Raw genomic sequence first — 24,297 nt, 5'->3', positions numbered from 1 at the left:
TTTTCTTTGTCTTACAGTCTTTGAATTGAGCTTGCTTATAATAAAAATATAAATTTATATTATATAAAATAAAAAAATATAAAAAAATCGTTGTTTTTTGTTAATTTTTCTGTTTTATATAAATGAAAAACAATATTTATTCTTTTTCGTCGCCTTTGAAATGAATGTGAAATTCAAATGGAAACGAAATGAGGTGCGTCGCCTTTGAAATGAGCTGTAAAACTCAAAGTGAAAATATAATTTCACTACAGGTTTGCCAAAAAAAATTTCGAACGCGGTACGGGTAGAAAAATTGTTGATAATGTGTGCATTACTACTCATCCGATTTTCAGTGTTTGCGATTACCAAAAGTTTGGTAGGTTTTCAAGAAACTCTCGTCATGAAAATACTAACATTCATGTTAGAACACATAGCAAAGAATATAAACAACGCAGTTTGAATAGAAAATACCATGAAAAAGACAAAATACTGGTTTACATATATCAAAAAGCGTATATTCATACAAAATGTATGGGTGGTCTGGACAGACCTTTCCGACCGTTCGAAGTATAAAAAAGTTAATATCTTTATAATTATCCTTCTGTACATTTTTTCGTCCTGATTTTTTCAATGATCGACAGCTAATGAAAATTTAGGAAAAGTCAAGAAATTTCAAGTCGATAGGATTACTAGAAGTATTTTTTTTTTTTAATTGAAGTCGAAAAAAGTCTGGCCAGACCACGCCGACCGACGGAGGGTTAAACCCATATTTTGTAAATGTACAAAAAGCAAAAAACGCGAACCTAACATCCATAATTGCACAACCACTATTAATTATAGTTAAAATTTCAAACGCTAAAATAATTCTTGCATGGGTAAATTGTTACTACACAATTAATATTAATATGTAATTGAAATGACTAACTATAAAATAATTTACTATCTTAAAAAAGCCAAAATATTTCTGGGTAAGGTAAAAAAAAAGATAAATACTTTCATATTTTTCATTTGCATTATTTTTAGAAAACCCTTATTTGCTCAAAGCTTGTATTTCGAATTTTGTTCGTACATCGAAGCACAAATCGCTCCTTTTGCGGCTCGTATCGGGATACCACAGTATATATATATATATATATATATATATATATATATATATATAATATAATTAACTTTGTATATATGTTTGTCGTGAATTTTATATTTATTAGTATTTTTGTGAATTAGCTCAAGATATAATTTTCATTCCATCAATATTTTAATAGTAATTCAAGTATGCTAATTATATTTGAAGTCATAATGTCAAGTTATTTTTACATAATTAATAATTTTTATAATTAATGATTGCCATTTTGTTTTTTGCATAAGATGCAGGTTTATTAATGAGTTTAAATGAATATGTATCTCAATACGAATAATATTGTTTGCTTTGTTAATAAATGTTTGCATAAAGATGAAGCAAATTATTTAATCTTTTGAAATATTGTTTATAATTATTGCTTTTTTCAATTATATTTTTATTATTTTACTTGAGAATTTATACATAACTCGCAGAATATCAACCTTCACAGTGTTTGTGGGTTCGCTGAAAGTCCAGATAATTGATAACTTATTCCGTTGCCCTGAACCAACCTGCGGTAAAAACTTCGGAAGGAAAATTTTACTTCAAATGCACATAAAACATTATCATCCGAATTTGCAACAATATTTCGGTTCAACTCCAACGTAGCCGATTTGGCGTATGCCAGAACCATACGAGAGACTCCTGAAAATGAACCAGTTGCTAAAAATCGGTACTCAAATACACAATTTTATGAAAAAGTTTCTAAGATTGACAATATATATAAAAGAGGAAAAGCTTCTCCAATTGAAAATGAGGTTCCCATAAAGGATATAAAATAGAAAAGGATGATGATGATTACAAGGATATAACACATGATACTAAAATTAATACTGACTTAGTGAAAAAAGAACAAGTAGATGAAGATCAGACAAATAACTCAGTTATCAAGAATGAAACCAGTATGTCCTGTAGTGAAAGTCCTTTATTAGAAGAAGCTCTCAGAGTTGACAATAAAAACAAAATCAAACATCATGTCACTTTTGAAAATGAATCACCACTAAGTCGAAGATACAAGGAGCCTCCTGAAGTGCAGAAAATTCCTGGTGGAGGTATTAAACGTTTACTTCCTAAAAAACGCGAAGAAACTACTACAAATGAAGTACTTCAAGAAAATCAGATCCCGAGAGTGATGAAATTAATAGTGATTTTACAAGAATTGATAAAAGTTAGGGTTAAATCAGAAAAAGCAAAGGGTTGAAACTTCAGCTGGCCTAATACAAAAATTTGAAACGTAGCCAAAATAAACAACTTATGAAAAAGAGTGGGCGTCCAATGATAAAAGAAGAACACGATACAATAGAGTGAGTTTTTGTGCATACAATTTATAATCAACATTTAAGTAGACTAATATAAGAACTATGTTAATACCATTTATTTTTTCAGTAAAATTAATTAAAAGGAGAACAAAGCAATAACTATGTTTTTTAAATTTACTCTATTTAGTATATGTATATTAAGATATTTTCATATTCAATTTTAATGCAAATCTAAATTTAAATCATTGAATTTAAAAAGAAATAAATATATATTTGTTTTGTTTTTACAAATAATTTTTAGTTATATAATTATTTTGCTTTTGCTTGACTTTTGTAAAGTATTGTATTATATCTAATGTAATTTTATCCATAGCCCAGTGCATGTTAAAATGAAGAGGAGCAGCGCAGATCTAGTATGTCAACAGATATTTCAAAAGCACCTATTGAAAATACACTCAATAATACGTCAGACACCAACAAAGCTGTAGAAGCGGCTGATCCTGCACTCGAGTTCCAAAAGTTTATATCAATGAGGGTAAGTTTGGCTTTTAGAAAATTACATAAAATAATTTTATTATTGCTATATTAAAAGCTTTTGTTCAACTACTTTTAATTGGCATAGCTTCATTTCACAAATTAATTCACAATTGTGATCTCATTTATAAATACACTCTTATAAGAATCATTTTTTATAAGACAAAATAATCAATGGAAGATCAGGCAAATATGTTGCAATTATTTCTGCTGTTTTAATATTTTTAATTTTAAGTTCATGCAACTTGCCTTAAGGCAAAATGCCACTTATAATTATATGAAATAGGGGAGGGCACACATCTACTATTTGAGGAGTGCATATTATTTATTGCTTAAATTTATATAATAATATTTATTAAATAAAAAATTATACCGAAAATTATACTCTGTACTAACAATAAAATAATGGAGTTCAATAATCATTATGAATACTTAGAGCTTTGATAAGACCAAATAAGAGTTCGATGTTATCATTCTCTGCATATAGCTTTATTTTGTGGCATCTTTAAAACATTCCATATAGAACAAAAGTAGCATAACTATTAGCAAAAACACTATTAAATGTATCAAAATGAAATATAATACTTATATATTATATAGATTTGCTTTGATTGAAACATCATATAAAGTGTTTTCAATTCGTTTTAATGTTTTTTTATATTCATATGCATTGATCAGTTGTCATTCGTCACATTGAGATAATCACGCATAAAAGAATATTTCTTGGATATTTTTTTTAAATTCATTTGTGCATAAAATGTAAATAATATCATCATATTTTTTATTCAATGCTGCCAGTGGTTATGCAAGGTCAGAAAATTTCTGTGTGAGAATATTTTTTGGGTTGTTATAGTTTATTTTTATTGATTAGTATGTCGTTTGGCTAAACATATAATAATGCATTTTAACAATGTGCTATGATTTTTTACTGCAAATAGTATGGTAACTTTTTTTTGTCTTACATGAACTTTCAAAATTTTTTAGTATTTTATTTCTTGCGTATTTTCTCTTACTCATCTCATATTACACAAGTTTTATCAATAAATTTTTGACGAACATTTCTTTTATTAATTTTTTTTAATTTGTTTTAGTGAATGTTTACACTGTAAATTTTTATAGTCATGATAAAATATCAATGTATTTTATTAGCAGAATTATTGCTGAATTTTCAGCTGTATAAAAGAGATACTTAGAGAAAACATTATATTTGATAATAACCAGGTTTGAGTTCAATTCAAATACTTGTTTTCAGAATTTGTATTTATATTAATTCATTTGAACATATATTTTGCAAATTTATTTTTGGCAATTAATGAATCTTCTGTTTTTACATAATTTATTTAACTGTAATATATTTGATTTGTGAAAAGGGATTTAATATTCTCTAATTATTGAATACACTATTCTATCTGTCCTTGAATCTGGTTGAATCAATTTACTAATTATAAGATTTAAGTTAACGGTGAATGAAATTTTTTTTTTCAAAAATTATTATGCATGTATCTTTTATATTCGTTATCTTATGTAATTTGTTGTTTCTTGTTAAATCAATATGCTGAAAATTCTTTAATATTCTTGTAACATAATGCATGTTTATTTATTATGGAAGTTTTAACATGTATATGTTACATGCAATGTTGATAAAAAAAGGTATTAAAATAAAAAATCTAAATTTATAAGAATTTTTTTAGAAATGATCATCTTAAGATCATTTTATTTTTCAATGTTTTGAGTAATATATTTCAGTATGAATTGTAAAATAATGAATTATATTCTTGCATGATTTTTTATATTCACATATTGTACTTTATGCTGTATTGATATTTTTTTTTCTCCCTAGATGGCGAAGAAATTAAGTTGGTGCGAATGCGAAGAGAGGAAATTATTAATTGTATCTGTGGACACCGAGAAGAAGATGGACTTAGGTTCAGTGTGAACTCTGTCTTTGTTGGCAACATGCATTATGTCATGGTATTCAAAGGGAACGAGATGTTCCGGACAAATATGTTTGTGCAATTTGTACTAATCCCCAAAAGCCAAGACAGTCTAGAAAGTGAGAAGTGTATGATTACTTAAAATAGTAATATAATAGTTTAGAACAACTTTTTATTATTATGTGATTCTTTAATGTTACATTAATCATTTAAAGCAAAATCATTCTTTCAATGTGATGTTAAGTGTATTTCAAGTTATATGTGTTCAGATAATGATCAAATATTATTTTAGATATATTCATGATCAAGAATGGTATTAGAAGGTCGTTTTACCTCACTTATAACAGAAGACCTGAACTTAAAAACATCTGCACAGAAACAAAACATAACAAATCTACAAGAATTTACTAAGTGTGTTCATGAAACCACTGGCAATGCCTTAGAACTTATGCCAGTATTAAAATCACTAAGAGCTAAATTATCTATGGCCATGTAAGTTAAGATATATTAATTGTTGATGTGATGTGTTCCATTAATCCATTGGTAAATATATAATACTGATTTAATTTTTAGGCAAAACACATCACCCGAAATTTTATTATTGGGCTAAACCTTGGGGAAAGTATAGTGACATGAATAATGATACTAGGGATGCAAATCAAGATCCAAAGTCCAACAAATAATTCTCGATTCAAAGATGATAATGAAATATCACCTACACTGCAAGCTCTTCAAAGAGATTTATGTAATGCCGTTAATGAGAGTGAACTTCTTGGCGCTAGGATAGAGAGAATGAATTTATTAAAATCAAGAATATGAATAAACCAGGTAACATTTTTGTTTGTAATAGAATTAACAGTTAGCAATTTGTTTAGTACTGAGAATTTCTTGTTGTTTTTTTACACTTGTGGCATATATCTGCTAAATATTGTATATGTATTTATATAATATATGCATTATTTATTATATAGATATATATATATATATATATATATGTAATATATGTTACGGTAAATGTGCATATTTCGGTGAATGTGCACATTTACCGGCTCATTTGCGAATGCGAGTTCAACTCGCGCATGGCGTGAAATACTAATTCATATATTTATATTTATATTTATAATTATAGTTATAATTATATTTATAATTATATTTATATTTATATTTATAATTTAGTTTTAGTCTTATGCATAGAATATCCATTATTATTTCACTATAACTATTTATCAATTAACAATTTATCTATTAACTATTAACGATGAACTATTAATTATTCATATAACTATTAACTATTTAACCATTAACTATTACCTATTTAACTATTCTTAATTCACTATTTACTAACAACTATTCACTATTTACTAACAATTATTCACTATTTTACTATTAACTATTCAGTATCATTATTCACTCACCTATTTTATATTCAACTATTTACTATTAACTATTAACTATTTAGTTATCACTATTCACTATTTACTATTAACTATTCAGTTATCATTATTCACTATTCACTATTTTACTATTGAACTATTTACTATTAACTATTCATTATTCTTTATTTACTATTAACTATTCAGTTATCAGTATTCACTATTTACTATTAACTATTAGTTATCACTGTTCACTATTTACATTAACTATTAAGTTATCACTATTCACTATTTACTATTAACTGTTCAGTATCATTATTCACTATTCACTATTTTACTATTCAACTATTTACTATTAACTATTTAGTTATCACTATTCACTATTTACTATTAACTATTCAGTTATCATTATTCACTATTCACTATTTTACTGTTCAACTATTTACTATTACTATTAACTATTCATTATTCTTTATTTACTGTTAACTATTCAGTTATCACTATCACTATTTACTATTAACTATTCTGTTATCACTATTAACTATTTACTATTTACTATTCAGTTATTACTATTCACTAGTTACTATTAACTATCCACTATTTACAATTCATCTATTTAACTATTAAACTGTTAAACTATTTACTAGTTACTTAAACTATTAACTATTTACCTATAACTATTGAACTATTAACTATTCACTATTTAACTATTCACTATTCACTATTTAACTGTTCTAAATTCACTATTTACTATTTTACTAACAATTAACTATTTACTATTTAATATTAATTATTCACTATACACTATATTACTATTTTACTATTCAGCTATGTACTGTTAACTATTTAGTGCGCATGCGCCAAATACGCAAGATGTTCATGAGATCGATCCAAGTACCCACGTACACCATTATTTTAATTTGATTGTTTGAGAACTCCACATTCACCTAGTGTGTTTTGGGGAATGCGCACATTCATCGGTGAATGTGCATATTCACCAAGAGTGCACATTTACCGTAACATACATATATATATATATATATATATATATATATATATATATACTTAAATATGTGTGTGTGTGCATACATATAATTATAACTACTTTTAGGTACTAATGATGTAGATATGTTATCTAGCCATACGAGATTAAATCCAGCTAATAACACCATACTAACACCTACAGGTATGTTTGGAATATACAAATTTTTAGACTTTCTTTTCAGAAATGACATGAATATGTATAAAATAAAGAATATAATCTACTTTTAATTATTTTCAAAAAATGCATTTGTTTGTCTATAGCAAAATAAAAGTAAATATTCATTAAATGAATGCTATTTCTAGGTAACAATACTCTAATGAACACTGAAACCCCAAGTCGTGGTTTAAATTTGGACTCAGAATCTAAGGATGATTTTGCAGCATTAGCTAAAAGCGATGTTTTGGACTTATCAGCTATTTTAGAATCCAACCATGTAATACCTACTGATTCAGAATTAGTTTCCATTCTGGAAGGAGATATGAAAACTGAAAATGATCTCAATAGCCCTATGAGAGGCAATAAACAAGATGAAGATTGTAAAATTAATATGGATCTATTAAGTTTTATGTCAAGTGATGACACAAAGTTAATGGATTCAGGAAAATCAGCAGCAAGTATTAAATCAACCAGTTCAGGAGATCTTACTGATAGTCAGAATCTTTTAGCACCTTTATTAGCTTCACCAGGTGGAACAAAATTTGATCTAGTCAGTGATCGCGAGCTGGAGAATTTTGCTCAAACTGTAGGCCAGGAAGGTAATAGATTATTGATAATTGATAAACTAAGAACTCATCAGCTTATATATAATATGATATCTTGAGTTAATATTTTAATACTTACTGAAAACTTTATTTAAGTAAATTTACTGCCATCCTTTCCTTGATAATTCTTTTTTTAATATTTAGAATTCTTTTGATATTCATTGTATTTAAGATGAAAGTATCATGGAACACAAAAAATAGTCACAGATTTATTTGTATAAATGAATTTTTTTTTTTTTAAATATTTATTAGTGCCATGATTTTATTTATTTAAAATAAGCTTTCAAAAAAATTTTAAAGAGCTCACATAATTATTAATTTATAATTATCTATTATAGATAACATGAAAAAACCTAACTTTAATTAAATTTTTATATTTCAGTATTGATAACAAACACTGCTCCTGTACCAGAAGAAGCAATAGACAATGAACAATGTCGGTGGAATCTGCTTAGACATATTTCAGATTATCAAGCAGAATTAGAAAAACGAATAGATCAGTTTAATATCAAGTTAGTTATTCCTCAATAATGATTAAAAATATGATTCACCCAATATTCACCCAAACTGTTAAATTGCTTCATCAATTGCAGATTATCAGTTCTATTAGCAAGTCCAGAAGCTCCTCCACCAGATGCATTAAAACTCGATCAAGATTGCACAAGACTCATGAAAATGATGCAGAGGGATTTAAGGACTCTAGGTGATACATGTTCTGTAATATCAACAGAAAGTAGAGAGTCTGAAAACAACAAGTTAGTATAATTGATCAACTTTTTATGAAAATATTATTAGATTAATAACTAATAAGACAGTATAGGTATATAATTAATAATTCTCACAAATTTTACAGGGTATCACAAAGCCAAGAGCAAAATTTTTTAAATTGTTCTGTGGCTCCAACAGATGTGAAAAGACTGTGGTAACCAAATTAGAGTATTCTATATTATAAAGAGATTGTTTATTGTATTAATAAAATGATTCTAAGAACACAAATTATTATTTACTGTTAATTCTATTAAGTTATAACAACTAAGATTAGGATCAAGATAATATGGGCAAGAATAATTTGTAAAAGTATGAAGAAAGAAATAAGAATTTCATTCAGTTGGCATAATATAGAGATAGATAATAATGAAGTTTATTGTATAATTATATTGTTATTGCATTTTCCTATTTTTGCCGTTAACCTTTAAAGGGAAATTGAAATTTTAAGTTATTCAAAGATTGCGGCTATGTGGAATTCTCTAATATAGTCCAATAATAAACTTTTGAATATTTTCATATATTTTGAATGCTCATATTTTATGCAGTTGACCAAAGTAAAAACAGAAAGCTTGAGAACCAAAAACAATTTTATAATTATTTTTGAAGAAAAAGAATGGATAAAGCATGACACATTACTATGAAATAAATTAATTTATACTATTATATTATAATTTATATCATCATCCTCGGATATAACTCCGGAGTTACTCAACTCCAGTATAAATTCTTATTTGCCTCGGGGGTGTTTTGAGAACCATTGAAATCCGTTAAATAAAGTTATATTCACACACCAGATGGCTTCCAAATACAATTGTTCGTGCGTTAAGTTGGCTGCACTTAGCAACATAAATATTTTAAGGAAAAACTGTCATTGACTTTTCGTTGTTGATAGCCATAGACAATATATAATAAAAATATGTTTATAATTATTTTATTATCAACAAATATATTTTAATTACATAGTGTTTACAATTATTTTATCAAATCCCGTTTTTAAATCTAGTGTGGGTCAAAGACTTTTAGAAATTGTGAACAAGCATCTTAAACACAAACAGTTTTAACCGCGGTCAACAGACATTCGAGGAGCTGGATGAATAATGATTTCAGCAGAGAATTGGATGAATGAAAAGCAAACACTACGTTTGAAATATTTACTAAAATCAGAACGCCTTAAAACCTTTATTAAATGGCCATTTAGTGACGATTCTAACTGTTCAGCTGAAAAGGTTCACATATTATGATTTTGAAGTTTAAAATTGATGATCAAATTTTATCAAGAATCTTGATTTTCAGATGGCTGAAGCTGGATTTTATATGCCAGATGTAAAGCAATATGATTTAGCAGTATGCTTCGTTTGCAATAAGGAACTAGATGGATGGGAAGAATCGGATGATCCTTGGAAAGAGCACAAAAAACATTCTTCTAATTGCTGTTTATCTCGAAAGGGGTGGAAGTACTCAGAATTAACGGTAATTTATAATTATGGTCAACATAAACAGTTGATAATATATTGATTATATTGTTCAAATATTGCAGCAATGAAACTAAATATTATAACATTTGTAAATGTTATATCCTTAACTTTCTGAGTTGATTTATAAATATTAAGGTGGCCAACTATACTTTTTTGCAGTGTTTTGTACACCTTTTTTGCAAACTGTACACTTCGAATAGTCATTTATATGATTTTACACTCATTTGTATTCCTAAAACAATTTTTTGTAGAGGTGTAAAGGGAAAAAATTTGAGAAATGTTATCTCTCATGAAAATTGATAAGTTTTACTAAATAATTACTGTATATACGATGTCCAGGCACTAATGCTATTGTTGAAAGGATATTTTTCTTAGAGGGTAATTATTGAAGCAGTGAGAAGTCTACAACTTTCTGTAAAAATGTTATATGACGTTTTTTTCTGTTTAATTTAATATGCAAAATAGAAGTTGTTTGAGTGTGGCTACATTAAAAGATAAACATCTTATTATTGGAAACAAAAATCCTCTCAAAAGAAAGATATATTTTTAAAAGAAAATAAAGTGGTCTCTCTTTTTGAACAAAAAATAGTTGACCACCCCAATAATTTGTATGTACTATTTTATATGTACATATGTAGTTTATATGTACTATACATTTATAACTATTATCTATCCTTTGATCAAGCTAATTTCTATTTCTAATCATCACTTTTTAGGAATCTCAGACGGAGACCATTATCCAAACCTTACTTCAGGAATGTTTAGAAGAATTTGTAAAAAGCTTAAGTGACAAAAGATCAGAAAGTTTTGCACGTAAATTTGAAAAAAATAAAAAAACAGTGAAGAAAAGAATAGCAAATTGAATCTAAATATTAAAATGAAGAGTACATGTTTTATGGAATAATCTGAATAGTTATTGAAGAGTACTATCAGAGTGCTAAATTCCTGTTAAGTGTTTATCTTTAAAGTATTTTTAAGCTATGTACATTTACAAGTACATGTTTTATGGAATAATTCGAATAGTTATTGAAGTGTGCTATCAGAGTGTTGAATTCCCGTCAAGTATTTATCTTTAAAGTATTTTTAAGCTATTTACATCAATTTTAATTATTTTATATTAATATTAAGTTTCAAGTATTTTTGTACATGTTTGCTAATTTTTAGATCCAATACTATATATTTTTAATTTACTGTATACTTATTTCTATGTAAATAACAAAATAATAAAATCCTCGTCTTTTATTGATGGATTATAAATTTATAAGAATAAACCATATTTTATTGTATTATAATAGCAAAGTATTAGTTAAATTGAGTGCTAACACTCGGATGAAACAAGTATATTCAAATCATATAACAATGCATGTAATCATCACGAAGAATTAAAGTGGTTTTATTGTTTTTAAATAAATGCAATTTTTCCAAAATGTTATAAAATTGTGTAGTTGTAGTACGAGTTTTAATAGATAATTAATACTTCATAAAAGAACAGATACCAAAGCGTAGCGAAGAAATTTCTTTTCTGTCATATACTATAAAATAACAATAAGCATGAATATATTATATGGATTAATTATAATTAAATAACTGTGTTGTATCAGTATTTTTTAACATATATTTGAAGTTCATTGATATTTACTTTAAAGAATTCATTAATGAAGACTTTGAAATATTTATAATAATGTAGTTGTAATGACATATTTATAATCAGTGTATTTCAGTATACTTAAAGTAAAATTTAATAATTCAGAGTCGCTCAAATTTCGCGCTTTTTTGCATTCCAGAATTGACAGGTCGCCATTTGCATTTTATTTTGAACTCTCTGTCAATTTAGTTCAGTTTAGCTCAGTTTTGAATTTAATCTGCATCGTAGTTAATTATTTCTAATATCATTTTAATATTTACTCTTTAGTTGCTATTATATACATTTAATAGTGTAGTTTAAAATTATGATTTGCATGTGAATTTTCATTAGTTTACTGAACTACATAACTGTCTCAGTTTTAAAATTTAGTTTCAAAAACTGTTCCTAAATGTAATGAAATCATTTATATGACACGAGTTTGGAAATACTTACCTGGTATTGTATATTTGCTGAATACTTACATAAATGAAACATGGTTTTTGTTTTCTGAACAAATAGTTTAATAGTTCAAATTCTATAATAGAATATGATATCTTCATGGATATGGTTTAAATAACAATGAAAAAGAACTTAATTATGAGATTATGTTTAATAAATCATCTCACACATATACATCTATAATCTATTAACAAAAAATGCATGTTATCTGAAATTCCTATATATAAATGATCTAGATATTGATATAAATGATAGATTTCAAAACTGAAATGAAACCATATTTGGCAATAAGATTTATGTGATTTAGTTCTTGATCATTTGATTAAGCTCTATATAATCATTGAACATTATAGAAGTTGATGTTCTAGAGGTATTAAGTTCCAAGTCAAGATTTCAACACACCTCGATTTAAGATATCTTCATTTTCCAGCAAATGTTTCTCAAAATTTCCTTTCATATAATAATTAATGATGTATTGCCAAATAATGCTTTGTATAAATGCTCTTAGTATGTCAAGCAATTTAAGAATTATTACATCTTTGAAATCAAAAAATCTGTTTTGTAAATGTAGATGAATCAGCTCAATCAAAAGTTGTTTTCTTCATGATTATATAAGGCTATGAAAAGCCTTAGTATGATAAGTATGATTAGATAAATACTATGAAAGATGAAAGTATTCTTCTATTACATTTTAAACTGATTTTGCAGTTTTTTTCTCTTGACAATATAATGAGCAATAATAAACACGTGATATATTACATATGTATGCAGCTGGTTCTTGACAATAGTTGCATGAATTGTATTCAAATTCTTTATTCACTTCGAAGGGAGCTGATATTTCTGCATCACTAAGACTACTAATATTTTTCCTTTGTGTCAAATATCTTTTAGAAAAATCATTAGGCTTCTTGGCAAGTTTTTGAATCAACCTATTATGTGCTTTTTCTGGTTCTTTGATACTCTTATAAAAATCACTGTTCAAAAATTTCTTTCTAGCGTCTGATAAGACTAATGGAAGAAGAGGGTCTCGATAAGTTATTTCATGAATTAATGGTTTCAAAGGTTCATGCTTAATATCTTCTGCAGGCGTTGCTATGTTACTGTCAGAAAATTTGATGACAAATCGATGAGGTGCTTTCAAATGCAAACCATGCATTGCAGCCACTGCTGTATCTAAGTGACTGTAATTTACAAAACCATATTTATGCCCACTCTCCGCATGTCTAATACATGATTCTATGACATCTCCATAACTCTGAAATATATTCCTCAAGCCTCTGTCAGTCAACTCTTCAGGGATATTCGATACATATAACTTAATCCGATTTTTATCTTTCAAATTGATGGAATTGTAATCCAAAATACAACCGAAATCTCCACTGGGGCCTGGCACAAAGCTATTCTCTTTTGAATAGTAATGATCGCTCATAGGGTCGAAATTGTTGCTTAAGAAATAATCATTTTCTAGTTGGATAATCTTTTCTGCTTCCTTGTTATTCATCTTGGCGTGATAGTTGTTTGTTGCAATTCCCTATAAATTAGAAATGATTTGGTTTATGTAGTGTATATTTATAATATAACTATTTATTTAATTTATTTCTTGTACAACTGCCTTTTTCAACAGAATTTACATTTTAATTCACTATTTTTTTGTTGTTTACCCCTTTGTCAGAGTAAAGATTCAGTCGATTCTTTTTATCCCACCAAGGTTAATCTAACTTTGATACTTTTTATCTCACTGTTGAATCTAACTTAAAATTAACAATACATCTTATAAAAGAATTAAATAACATACACTTAAATTATATTAATACCTCCATAAACTAAACAACAATGCTTACAACAAAAAAAACTAAAGACGAAGGGAAATACTTTTGTTATAGATTATAAGTGAAACTCCTTCAAGACGATTTTCCATGGATCTTTCTAAAAACGCGTCTTATGCGGTATAAAAGCACCAAGTTTCGAAATTCAGAAACTTACAGAAAGTGGCGTATTATGCGAGAAATTATTGTAACCATAATCGTTAAAGACATTACACTTATGTGTATTATTGTTTTCTATTTTAATGATGAATAAAAATATAAATTTATGATTGATTTACCTTATTCTTCCGTCTATTTAAACAATTAAAAATTCGGTTTCGACAAAAACTACTTTATTAAACTCAATCAAAAAGTTATCGGATCGGCGATTTTTGATTTATAATATTGGCTCCATTTGCACTTACAAATCTGATTGTTGTTATTTTTGAATATGGAAAATGATTATGGACCATAGACCTTATATTATATTTTTAATTTTGCGTGGGGTACACCCTTATAAGTTATAATACTATATATATATATATATATATATATATATATATATATATTATAATAGGGTATAACTTATAAGTTATAACTTATAAGTGGACGTTTTAGAGGTTTCTGAACATTTTGGCATACCTCAGAAAAAATGGATGTGTGTATGTGTGTGTGTGTGTGTAAGTGTGGAGACAACTTTTCGTCGACGATTTTGGGCGTACGGATTATCCGATTTGAATGGTTCAAAAAACATTCGATTCCTAGTGATGAGGAGACGTGCTGATTAGTTTTTGACGAAGATAGGTCCAGCGGTCCAACAAGGATATTGATATCGTTTAAATATTAGCTTGACTTTTAGAATAGAATAGTTTATAAATAATAATTATTATTTCTATTAATTATCTTAAGATATATATTAATAAGTGCACATAATATATATGTTTCACATAGAAGTATATATATATACTATAGCATATATTTATTTTACAGTGTTATGGACTCCAGTTGGAAATATATAAACTCTAGAGAAAAATAATGGTTCAGGAAGGTAACAGAGACTTATTTCTGTACTTCGATGAGACAAGTGAGACAAGTTCTAAACTATATAATATAATATTCATATATTAATGGAAGAATGTTTTTAAACCGAGTGTGACACTTTAACTAAAGGTTACTATTACCCTGAATAGACCAAGTCTGATTTTCAAATGATACTCTTTTCAAATATAAATATAGGTAACTGTATCATTATTTATGTAAATTATAATACGAGAATGAAGAATAATAATTATTATAAATAAAGTATAAAGTATTAATAATAAAGTAATTAATTATATTATAAATAAAGTAGCATTTAAGCTTTTAAATACATTCAGACAAACTTGTGGAAGCATAATTTTTTTATATAAAATATATATATATATATATATATATATATATATATATATATATATACAATACACTCAGAACATCTCAACACAAAAACAATTCTAAAAATAAAAATCAATATAAAACACAATTAACTGATCATATTAATCAGCTCAAACATAACATTGATTTTTCCAATCCCACGATCCTACATTTCGAAAATAATTTATTTAAAAGACGATTTAGCGAAGGATGCTTAATATCTTTACACAAGGATACAGCCATAAATCTAAGAACTGACAACAATTCGCTTTGCAATGACTATAAAATAACCCTAGACCATTTCAAAAACACCATCATATCTGAATGAAGCATGTATTTTTATTATTTTATTATTTTACAAAAAACATATGTTTGCCGGTCTTTTTTACACTTTCGCAAAAAATTGTAAACACAATTCATTCAGTTTTTAGACGTTAGTCAAATTGTACACACTAGAATGTAAGCCAAAAAAAAAAAATTGTCAAAAAAAATTAATTAGTTTAAATGTTCCAATTATTAATAGCCTGGTTTATCACAGTGTAATAGTGTAGTGTATTTTTGTATAATTAATTTCTGTAAGTACTTGTATATAAGTTATAACTTTATATTATTTTCCTCCTACATCATATAAAATCTTTTAGTTTTTCCACTGAATGACGGTCTCGATGAAGACCGAAACGTATGGATAAATAAAGTATTTCAAAACTACTTTAGTTTTTTAACTTGGTGTTACTGCCCGATTATAAATAACTGATCAAAATATATATCAACATATTTCAATATATATATATATATATATATATATATATATATATATATATATATATATATTATATATATAATATGAAAGACCAGATTGTAACTATATCTTCTTGCCTTATTAAGAAAACTTTATTCTTTAATTATTTTCTTCTGTTTAATATTTAAAATAATATAGTTAAATGAACTTAGTTTCAGACAGAAAGATCGACCCAATGTAATTTTTATAATTATATTCTAACTTGTAGGAATGTTTTGGAAATCATAATGTTTATTTATACCTCTTTACTGCCAAAGAACAAGCAGGTGAGAATTGAAATATGTTAACAAATAAATATTTCAAGTAAATGAATGCAAATTAAAGAATAAATATGAAATGATGTGACGAATGCACATTAATGAATCTATGCTCAAAATAGAACTCAGATGTGCTGAATATTATGGCAATAAATTACTCAATGTTGAGCTTACATAGATGTAATCTCATCTCATTTTGTCAGGTAAATTTATTTTAAATATTTGATTAACAGCCATCAACATTGTAAATGTTTCATTTAATAATATAGTTCATTAGTAGTTATCCTGATTTTCTGCGAACACTAGACAATCCTGATTTCTGAGTGCTGAATTATACAATGGACAGCCTCCGACATATAATTTTGGAATACTACTAACTGTACCTCTTGCAGTTTCTCACAGACCTCATGCGCAGTTTGTGTGTTTACACAAACATCTATTAATAAAATGAATTTAAAACAATTTGGTGACATCTATCAGATGCTACGAAGGACGAATAAGGAAGATAAAGTATCTGAGCAGAAATATTATAATAATGTGGAAAGCGAGTTGTTTCTGTACCTTTGAGAAGCAGTGATATGTCATTGTTAGGACTACTTTTAGTTATATATGATGTTCTTTATATTAACTATATATATCAATTGAAGTCCAGTATTTCTTGTAAATGAAATTTATAGAGTTTTTAACGAACTGTTTGAAAATAGATTAGATAGATATTTCAAGGTATATATGTCAAGTTGAATCCATGGATACCTATCCACGGATTTATATACTGTTTATTCCCATTATTATATATGGACTAGCTGTTGTAGTTTGTTGAAAATTGGATATATAAATGTATATATTGAATTGTATTATTAGCCTTAAAAACTTTGTATCATATATTGAATTGTTATATTATAATCATTAAATAATATATATATATTTAAAACATTGTGATTTTGCTAATTACATATATTTTGTACATTTTACAGTATATTTGTATTATGTAATTTGTAGTTATATAAATAAATATTTAAGTAATTTAATTTGTTTTTTTTTAAACATGGTTGCGTAATTTATAGAACATTTTAGGTTGCTTTATGCAATAGCCATAAATAATTTGACAAACATTAATTAATAGCTTTTTAATTAATTTTATTTAGTTAATTACAATCATACATAAGTTATCTATTTTATTTTATATCATACTCATTAATTCATTTAAAACTCATTTATTAATAATTTTTTAAATTAATTTAAGTTTTTAAATTCATTTATTCAAAAATCCTATCCTTTCGCAATGATATTAGAGTAGCTATCAAAATTTGAAATTACCGGTTCCTAATTTAAAAATATTAAATGCGTGATTCAATATTATATATATTAATAATGGACACTAATTTTAATATGTTTATCCGTTAAAAATCCGTTAAATTTTGGGGAAATTTTTTGTAAGGAAAGTCACACTAAGGGATTTAAATTGATTATCAAATTTAAATGGAGTAGTTGTTCATATTGTTACAGGATTGTATGGCATTAACATGTCAAAATAAAAGTCATGTAAACGATTAACACTATTTAATAATTCAAATTATTCAAGAAAGCAAAATTATCATTAACGATTATTCAAGTTTAGTGAACTACAAAGATGAAATTACATAGAAATGTATATTAAAATAATAATTTATTCAATAAAGGTAGTGTTTTTATAAATAATGAAAGTGTAAATATATTACATATATATATTTGGAACTTAACAGTTTACAAACGTATTTTATAGCTGAAGGTATATATCAAGATAAAATTTGGTCTATTCTATATTTCTTATTTAAAATAAGTAACTAAAACTGTTTCAATACGACCCTGATAATGCATTTTTTGTCTAAGCACATGTTCGTGGTTTTTAGTTTTTAGTAAAGATCGGTCGAGTCGTTTCTTTGTAATTAAATAAACAATGGGGAACAGAATTTATTTTGTTATTATTAGTTAACGGTAATGTATTCTTGAACTGAAAATACATTCATTAGTAATACCTGAGTAAATAAAATTATTATAATCATGCGTTGGAATTTTTAAAATAATTTATATATTTGTATAAATCATTTGGAGTTGATTAAAATGCGGTCCTGGTTTTTTCGTGAATAGCGTCCTGCAATTTGATTGGTCAGCTTCGATTTCATGTTACATTCTGTTGCTGCTGTTCGCCTGTGATCATTTGACAGCTCTAAAAACATGACTGACAGTTGGTGTTTGGCAGTCGATGCGAATGCATCTGGATCAAGAATATTGTTAACGTATATGTTGAAGTTGTATAAATCCAATTTCGCATTAATTATAGTGCCAGTTTATAGAAAAATGAGAATAATGGATACGCATATTGAATATCAGAAAAAACATAATGTAAGTCTATAGATTCTTTTTTGGTGAAATGAATATTTTATATTTATGGTTAATTCTTTAGGAAAATTACTGTTCCAAAGGAGCACTAATGCAGTACAGGATTCTAGTTGTTACAGAAGGAATAACATACATTTATTGAAAACATTATTGATGTGTTTAATCACCTGAAGGAAATCTTGAATCAACATAATACTGAATTTCAAAAATGATTTTAACATAAATCGGTTAAATTAAGAGATGAACCTATCCTAAGTTTTAAACATGTTCTATTGAAAGAGAATGAAATGACCTGATTATCAAAAGTATCCAGTAAGTACAAATTGATTATTAATGTAGTTATTATAATATATTTCTAATATCTGAGTTTAATTATTTAGTAAAAATAAATACTATTTAGTGTAGCAAATGATTACATACTATTATTTAAAATGCTTTTTCTTGAGATGAATCTATATTCTCTAGGTGTTCATGACTTGTAAGAAAACCAGAAACATGAAAAAATATAATCGAGATGTATTATTGAGGAATTATGTAGAGACATGCCATTATGTTCTATTTAGATGCCTTCTCAGTAATATACAATAAACAGAAAAACAGAGTTGATGAATAGAAGATCACAGCTTTGTGTAAGTTTTGCAACATTTTATGTTGTCCCGTGCTTAAGATTGTGAAGTAATTATTGTCTGTTTAGTACTATTTGAGTAAGATTCATTTAAATGACATTTGATATCAAACTTAATTATCCAACTGCAATTTCAATGAATTTAGTTTGTCCCATAAAAGTTTGGTTCGTAAAAGCATTACTGTGTATTAATGAATTGACAATTCATTGCCCTTTATATTGATGAACTTTGAATAATATTTTAGTTTTTGCCATTAGAATACTTTTAGAATGAATTGAGTTCAGAAATAATTAGAATATTATATAGTATTTATATTATGTTTCACAAAGATCTATATACTTATCAACAATAATTTTACCTAATTTTTATTTTATAGTGTTGTGGACTCTTTTGCTGTTGCAAATATAGATCTCTTGGAAAGACACTGTTTCCGAAGGTTCTGAAGATTTATCACTGTACTTCAATGATAATGAGACAAGTTTTGATACATGTAGAAGAAATAATTTAGACCATCTCCGATATAAACACCTTTATGAGGGTTAACAATACTGTTAATTTAACCAACAAGCCTGAATTCCAGGTAACTAATGTTTAAAAATATAAATATTTGTAATATATAATTATGGCACCATAACAAAGTTGTGGTGGTATGTGATATTTTTTATATGAAAATATATATCTTGAAAAGATGAAAGATCAGATTGTAACCAATTTTAAATCTTGTGATATACCTACAAATACAATAAATCACATAACTAGAAAGAAAGAATGGTTAGCATACATGTAACTTTACAAAAAGCAATGTAAAATATTTTTTAAACAATCCATTTCATAAAATATCATGATTATCGCAGAAATTTTATTAGAATAACATTACAATATTTAGTAAAATAAAATAATTACATGGAGACCATTAAAGGTCGGAATTAATATATTTTTTATAATTACATTGTATTTTATAGGAATAACTTTACTGCCAAAAATTTCATTATTAACTATTTTTCATATTATTACAACCCAATTATTTCTATTATAGGAGATTTAAAAAATTTAGAAAATCCAGATTTTTCTGTCTGCAATAGACTATCCTGAGTATTTTGAGTACAGAACCTTACAGTGGACCATCTCAACTGGAAGTAACCTTCGGAGTACGAATAAGGAAGATGAAATATCTGAGCATGAATATTTTAGTGATGTAAAAAGCGAATTGCCTCTGGACCGTTTAGAAGTAGACGACAGAGTGAATGTTTAAAGACTAGTTTTAGTTATATATGATGCTCTTTATAATGACTTTTGGTCAATTCAATTTAATTTCTTGTAAATGATATATATATATATATATATATATATATAGTATATAGTATATAGTATATTGTTGTAACTCTTTACAACGGAAATTTCTATGTAACTCATGTTGTTCAATACAATACAAGTGGTTTATTGAGATTTGAATGGATAATAATACATACATACGTACATACAACTTAGAATATATGTGTGTTTAATAAGCTTGATTTTTGAGAGTTAAAAAAACAAATGTGCCTGTATAGTATTGGTTACAAATTTTTATTTATTTCCATTACTACTTTTTTCTACTGTTACTATAGTTTTTATTTTGGTTATTAGTGTTAATTTTGTACGACTTAAAGATTTTATTAAGGAACATCTTTATCAAAGACATGAAAAATGTGTTCAAATTGCTTGTTTTCCAAGTTAGGTATATGTATGTAATAGATATTTTACAATTGCACAGTTAGTACAATCAACTGTAATATAATAAGAATAAAATTTTATCTCTCAGTTGTTGCTTATTACATATAGAACAAATTATATATTAGTTTTAAAGTTATTTATTATTGGCTAGTTATATATACATTATTGTAATCTTACTTTTGCCTGTAGAACAATAAAATTTTGTGAATTGATAAATTGAGTTTGTATTATAAAAATTAATGTTATATAATATTATATATGAATAAACTCAAACTTGCAGTTAAGAATATTTATTAAAAAATTGTAGCATTTAAACTTTCATTTTGCCGTATTTATATGTAAATTGGATATATGAACTTATATATCGTATTTCCATCATTATGTATGGACAAGGTGCCTTTGTTTGTATGGAAAATCGATATATAAATGTATATATTAATTTTTCCATTATTATATTTGGACTAGCTGCCTTAGTATGTATCAAAATTGGATATATAAATGTATATATTGATTTTCCCATCATTATAATTGGACTAACTGCCTTAGTTTGTATGGGAAAAGGATAAATAAATGTATATTTTGATATTCCTTCAAAACCGGGGCCATAATTATATATCTAATAGCGTATAAAGCAATATATAAATGTATATATTGATATTTCTCCTATATATAAGCGTATAAATAATTATATATAATAGCATATAAAGGAATCTAGTAAGATTCCTAGATTCATAGAGGCGATTGTATGCAGCGCCTCTATGCCAAATCGTTCCCAGTTCGTGAGGAACTAACGTCCAGTTGAATTCATATAAAAGCATATAAGGGAATCCAATAAGATTCCTAGATTCATAGAGGCGATTGCATGCAGCGCCTCTATGCAAAATCGTTCCCAGTTTGTTGGGAACTACGTAGTGACTACCAGGTTCATATGGTTCTGTGTCAGATGGCGCCACAGACCAAACGTCAAACGTTTGACAGTTCTTCGACGACAAGTGAATATGAATTCAAAACAATAGTGGCATATTGTATGGGATTTGGATATATAAATCTACATATTATATTTAATACAGTAAATCTACCTCATTAGATGTGAACCTAGCTGTTTTGGTTTGAGTGGAAATTGGATATTTAATTTATACATAATTAGATGTATTCTAGCTGACTTAGTTTCTACGAAAATTGTATATTTAAATGTGTATTCTTACTGCAGGTGCTTATAACTTATAAAAAAAAACAAGGAACATGAGCAATTTAACTTAAATATGATATATTTATGGATAATGTAATGGCATACCATTTCGTTCTATTTAAATTCTAAGCAGAAAAACAAGGATGATGGATAGAACATCACAGGTTCGAGTAAGCTTTGTTGCATGTAAAATTTATATTATTCAAATCAAATCTTAAATATTCAACTACGATTTCAATTATATTTTTCAATAAATTAACCAATTTAATCTAGTATATTAAACTTCAGTTTTAAAAACATAACATCACCAACATTCTTCGAGCTATTCTTTGAATATATAAATTACATATACAATTATACATTTAAATATTCAGTACACATTGATTATTATTATATGTATTTCAAATGGAAATCATGTAGTTATTATTTCATATTTCTCATATTAATTCCTATTTTAATGTAATTTATTTAAACCAAACATTACAATCATTACAATGTTATAATTATCAAAGTTTCATTATAAAAGTAAAAATTAATATCATCCGTAAATAGTAATAATTTATAGATAGGCTATATAATGTTATTTCAAATGCATTTTTGATATAAATGTACATTTGTCTTGCAGTTGCAATAACTTATAGAAAAAACAAGGTACATAAATAATTTATCTCAAATATGATATACTTATTGATGAATTATGTGATAATTCCATTTAATTATCATCCCAGAAATATCCAGTGAAGAGAAAAACAAGGATGAAGAATAGAAAAACACAGCTTTGAGTAAGTTTGACAACATTTTTTGTACTATTATTTAACGTTGAATACTCAAATGAGAACTTAAATATGCAACTACAATTACAATTATATTTTTCAATTAATTAACCAATTGCTTTAGTTTTCTACAGTTTCAAAACAATAAGAAATTCTACAATTTTATTCATATAAAATCATCAGTATCATTTGAATAAATCATATTTAAAAACAATAGGAAAATCTCATCGTTTATTTAACAATCCCAACTTTGCGCAAATGTACTTTTCACTCACAAAAATTTAAGAAAATATCAAATATATGAATAGTTATAGTTACATAGGAAAATATGAATATGAAAAATACAAAAATTTGAATAGGTATAGTTACTGAATTGGCACTGTAGTGCTGTAAATAGTACAGAAGTCAATTCAAGTGAATATAGATGAATGTAGATGATCGATTGAATTGTGTGCTAAAAGTATTTCTGGATGAATTCTTTATTGAATCAGCTTATAAGTACTTACAAATCTTACAGTCCTTTTCATAATGCAAAATTCATTCATCAAGTACTTTGCAGAACTGAATATCGAATTTTGTGTTCTTAGGTGTATAAAAGCAACACTTAGTTTTAAATAATTGTCAATGAATTGATAATTGATATTGATGTACATTTGTTATATATATATACAATATTGTGTATATTTAATATAAAGATATAGCTAATTATTTAATTAATGTTGCTAGTAGAAGTACATTTGATTATTCATGATTACAACTAAACTTTGTTCATTATTATTCAGATATCCTGACTCCTGAGTATCTTCTGAGTTGTTACAATCTTACAATGGACCACTTCGAGCTTAGACTTTTGGAATACCTTCAACTGGAGCTCTCTGAGTTTCTTACAGGCTCCATTGCCACCTTTTTCTCTATCTAGTTCATTTAAGCAAAGTTGAAATAATATGGGATCTTGCAGAGGCTATGAAAAAAGATGAATAATAATAAATATGTGAGCATGAATATTATAATTATCTAC

The 24,297-nt window shown here is 26.3% G+C and overlaps 2 protein-coding genes and 2 long non-coding RNA genes across 4 annotated transcripts; all 4 read left to right on the top strand.

Moving 5' to 3' along the window:
• The first annotated feature begins 7,311 nt into the window (after positions 1-7,311).
• LOC113383247 lies at positions 7,312-8,990 on the top strand. Its single transcript, XM_026621495.1, has 5 exons — positions 7,312-7,382; positions 7,544-7,996; positions 8,385-8,514; positions 8,596-8,757; positions 8,856-8,990. The coding sequence occupies exons 1-5, from the start codon at positions 7,325-7,327 to the stop codon at positions 8,926-8,928; spliced, it is 876 nt and encodes a 291-aa protein (XP_026477280.1). The 5' UTR covers positions 7,312-7,324; the 3' UTR covers positions 8,929-8,990.
• A 677-nt stretch (positions 8,991-9,667) lies between these two features.
• Positions 9,668-11,184, top strand: LOC113383248 (baculoviral IAP repeat-containing protein 5-like). Its single transcript, XM_026621496.1, has 3 exons — positions 9,668-9,996; positions 10,064-10,240; positions 10,962-11,184. The coding sequence occupies exons 1-3, from the start codon at positions 9,868-9,870 to the stop codon at positions 11,106-11,108; spliced, it is 453 nt and encodes a 150-aa protein (XP_026477281.1). The 5' UTR covers positions 9,668-9,867; the 3' UTR covers positions 11,109-11,184.
• Positions 11,185-18,802: 7,618 nt separating this feature from the next.
• LOC113383344 lies at positions 18,803-20,771 on the top strand. The gene is made up of 5 exons (XR_003367750.1): positions 18,803-18,981; positions 19,043-19,290; positions 19,444-19,607; positions 19,981-20,184; positions 20,641-20,771. It is a non-coding gene; the product is annotated as an uncharacterized LOC113383344 (long non-coding RNA).
• Positions 20,772-22,543: 1,772 nt separating this feature from the next.
• Positions 22,544-24,297, top strand: LOC113383333. The gene is made up of 3 exons (XR_003367745.1): positions 22,544-22,670; positions 23,132-23,288; positions 24,062-24,297. It is a non-coding gene; the product is annotated as an uncharacterized LOC113383333 (long non-coding RNA).

The sequence above is a fragment of the Ctenocephalides felis genome, unplaced genomic scaffold, assembly GCF_003426905.1.
Source record: "Ctenocephalides felis isolate EL2017-DRISC unplaced genomic scaffold, ASM342690v1 CF-g0.4_SCAFFOLD_03570, whole genome shotgun sequence".
Classification (NCBI taxonomy): domain Eukaryota; kingdom Metazoa; phylum Arthropoda; class Insecta; order Siphonaptera; family Pulicidae; genus Ctenocephalides; species Ctenocephalides felis.
The sequence above is the reverse complement of the archived record's forward strand: the minus strand, read 5'-3'. Positions and strand labels throughout refer to the sequence as shown.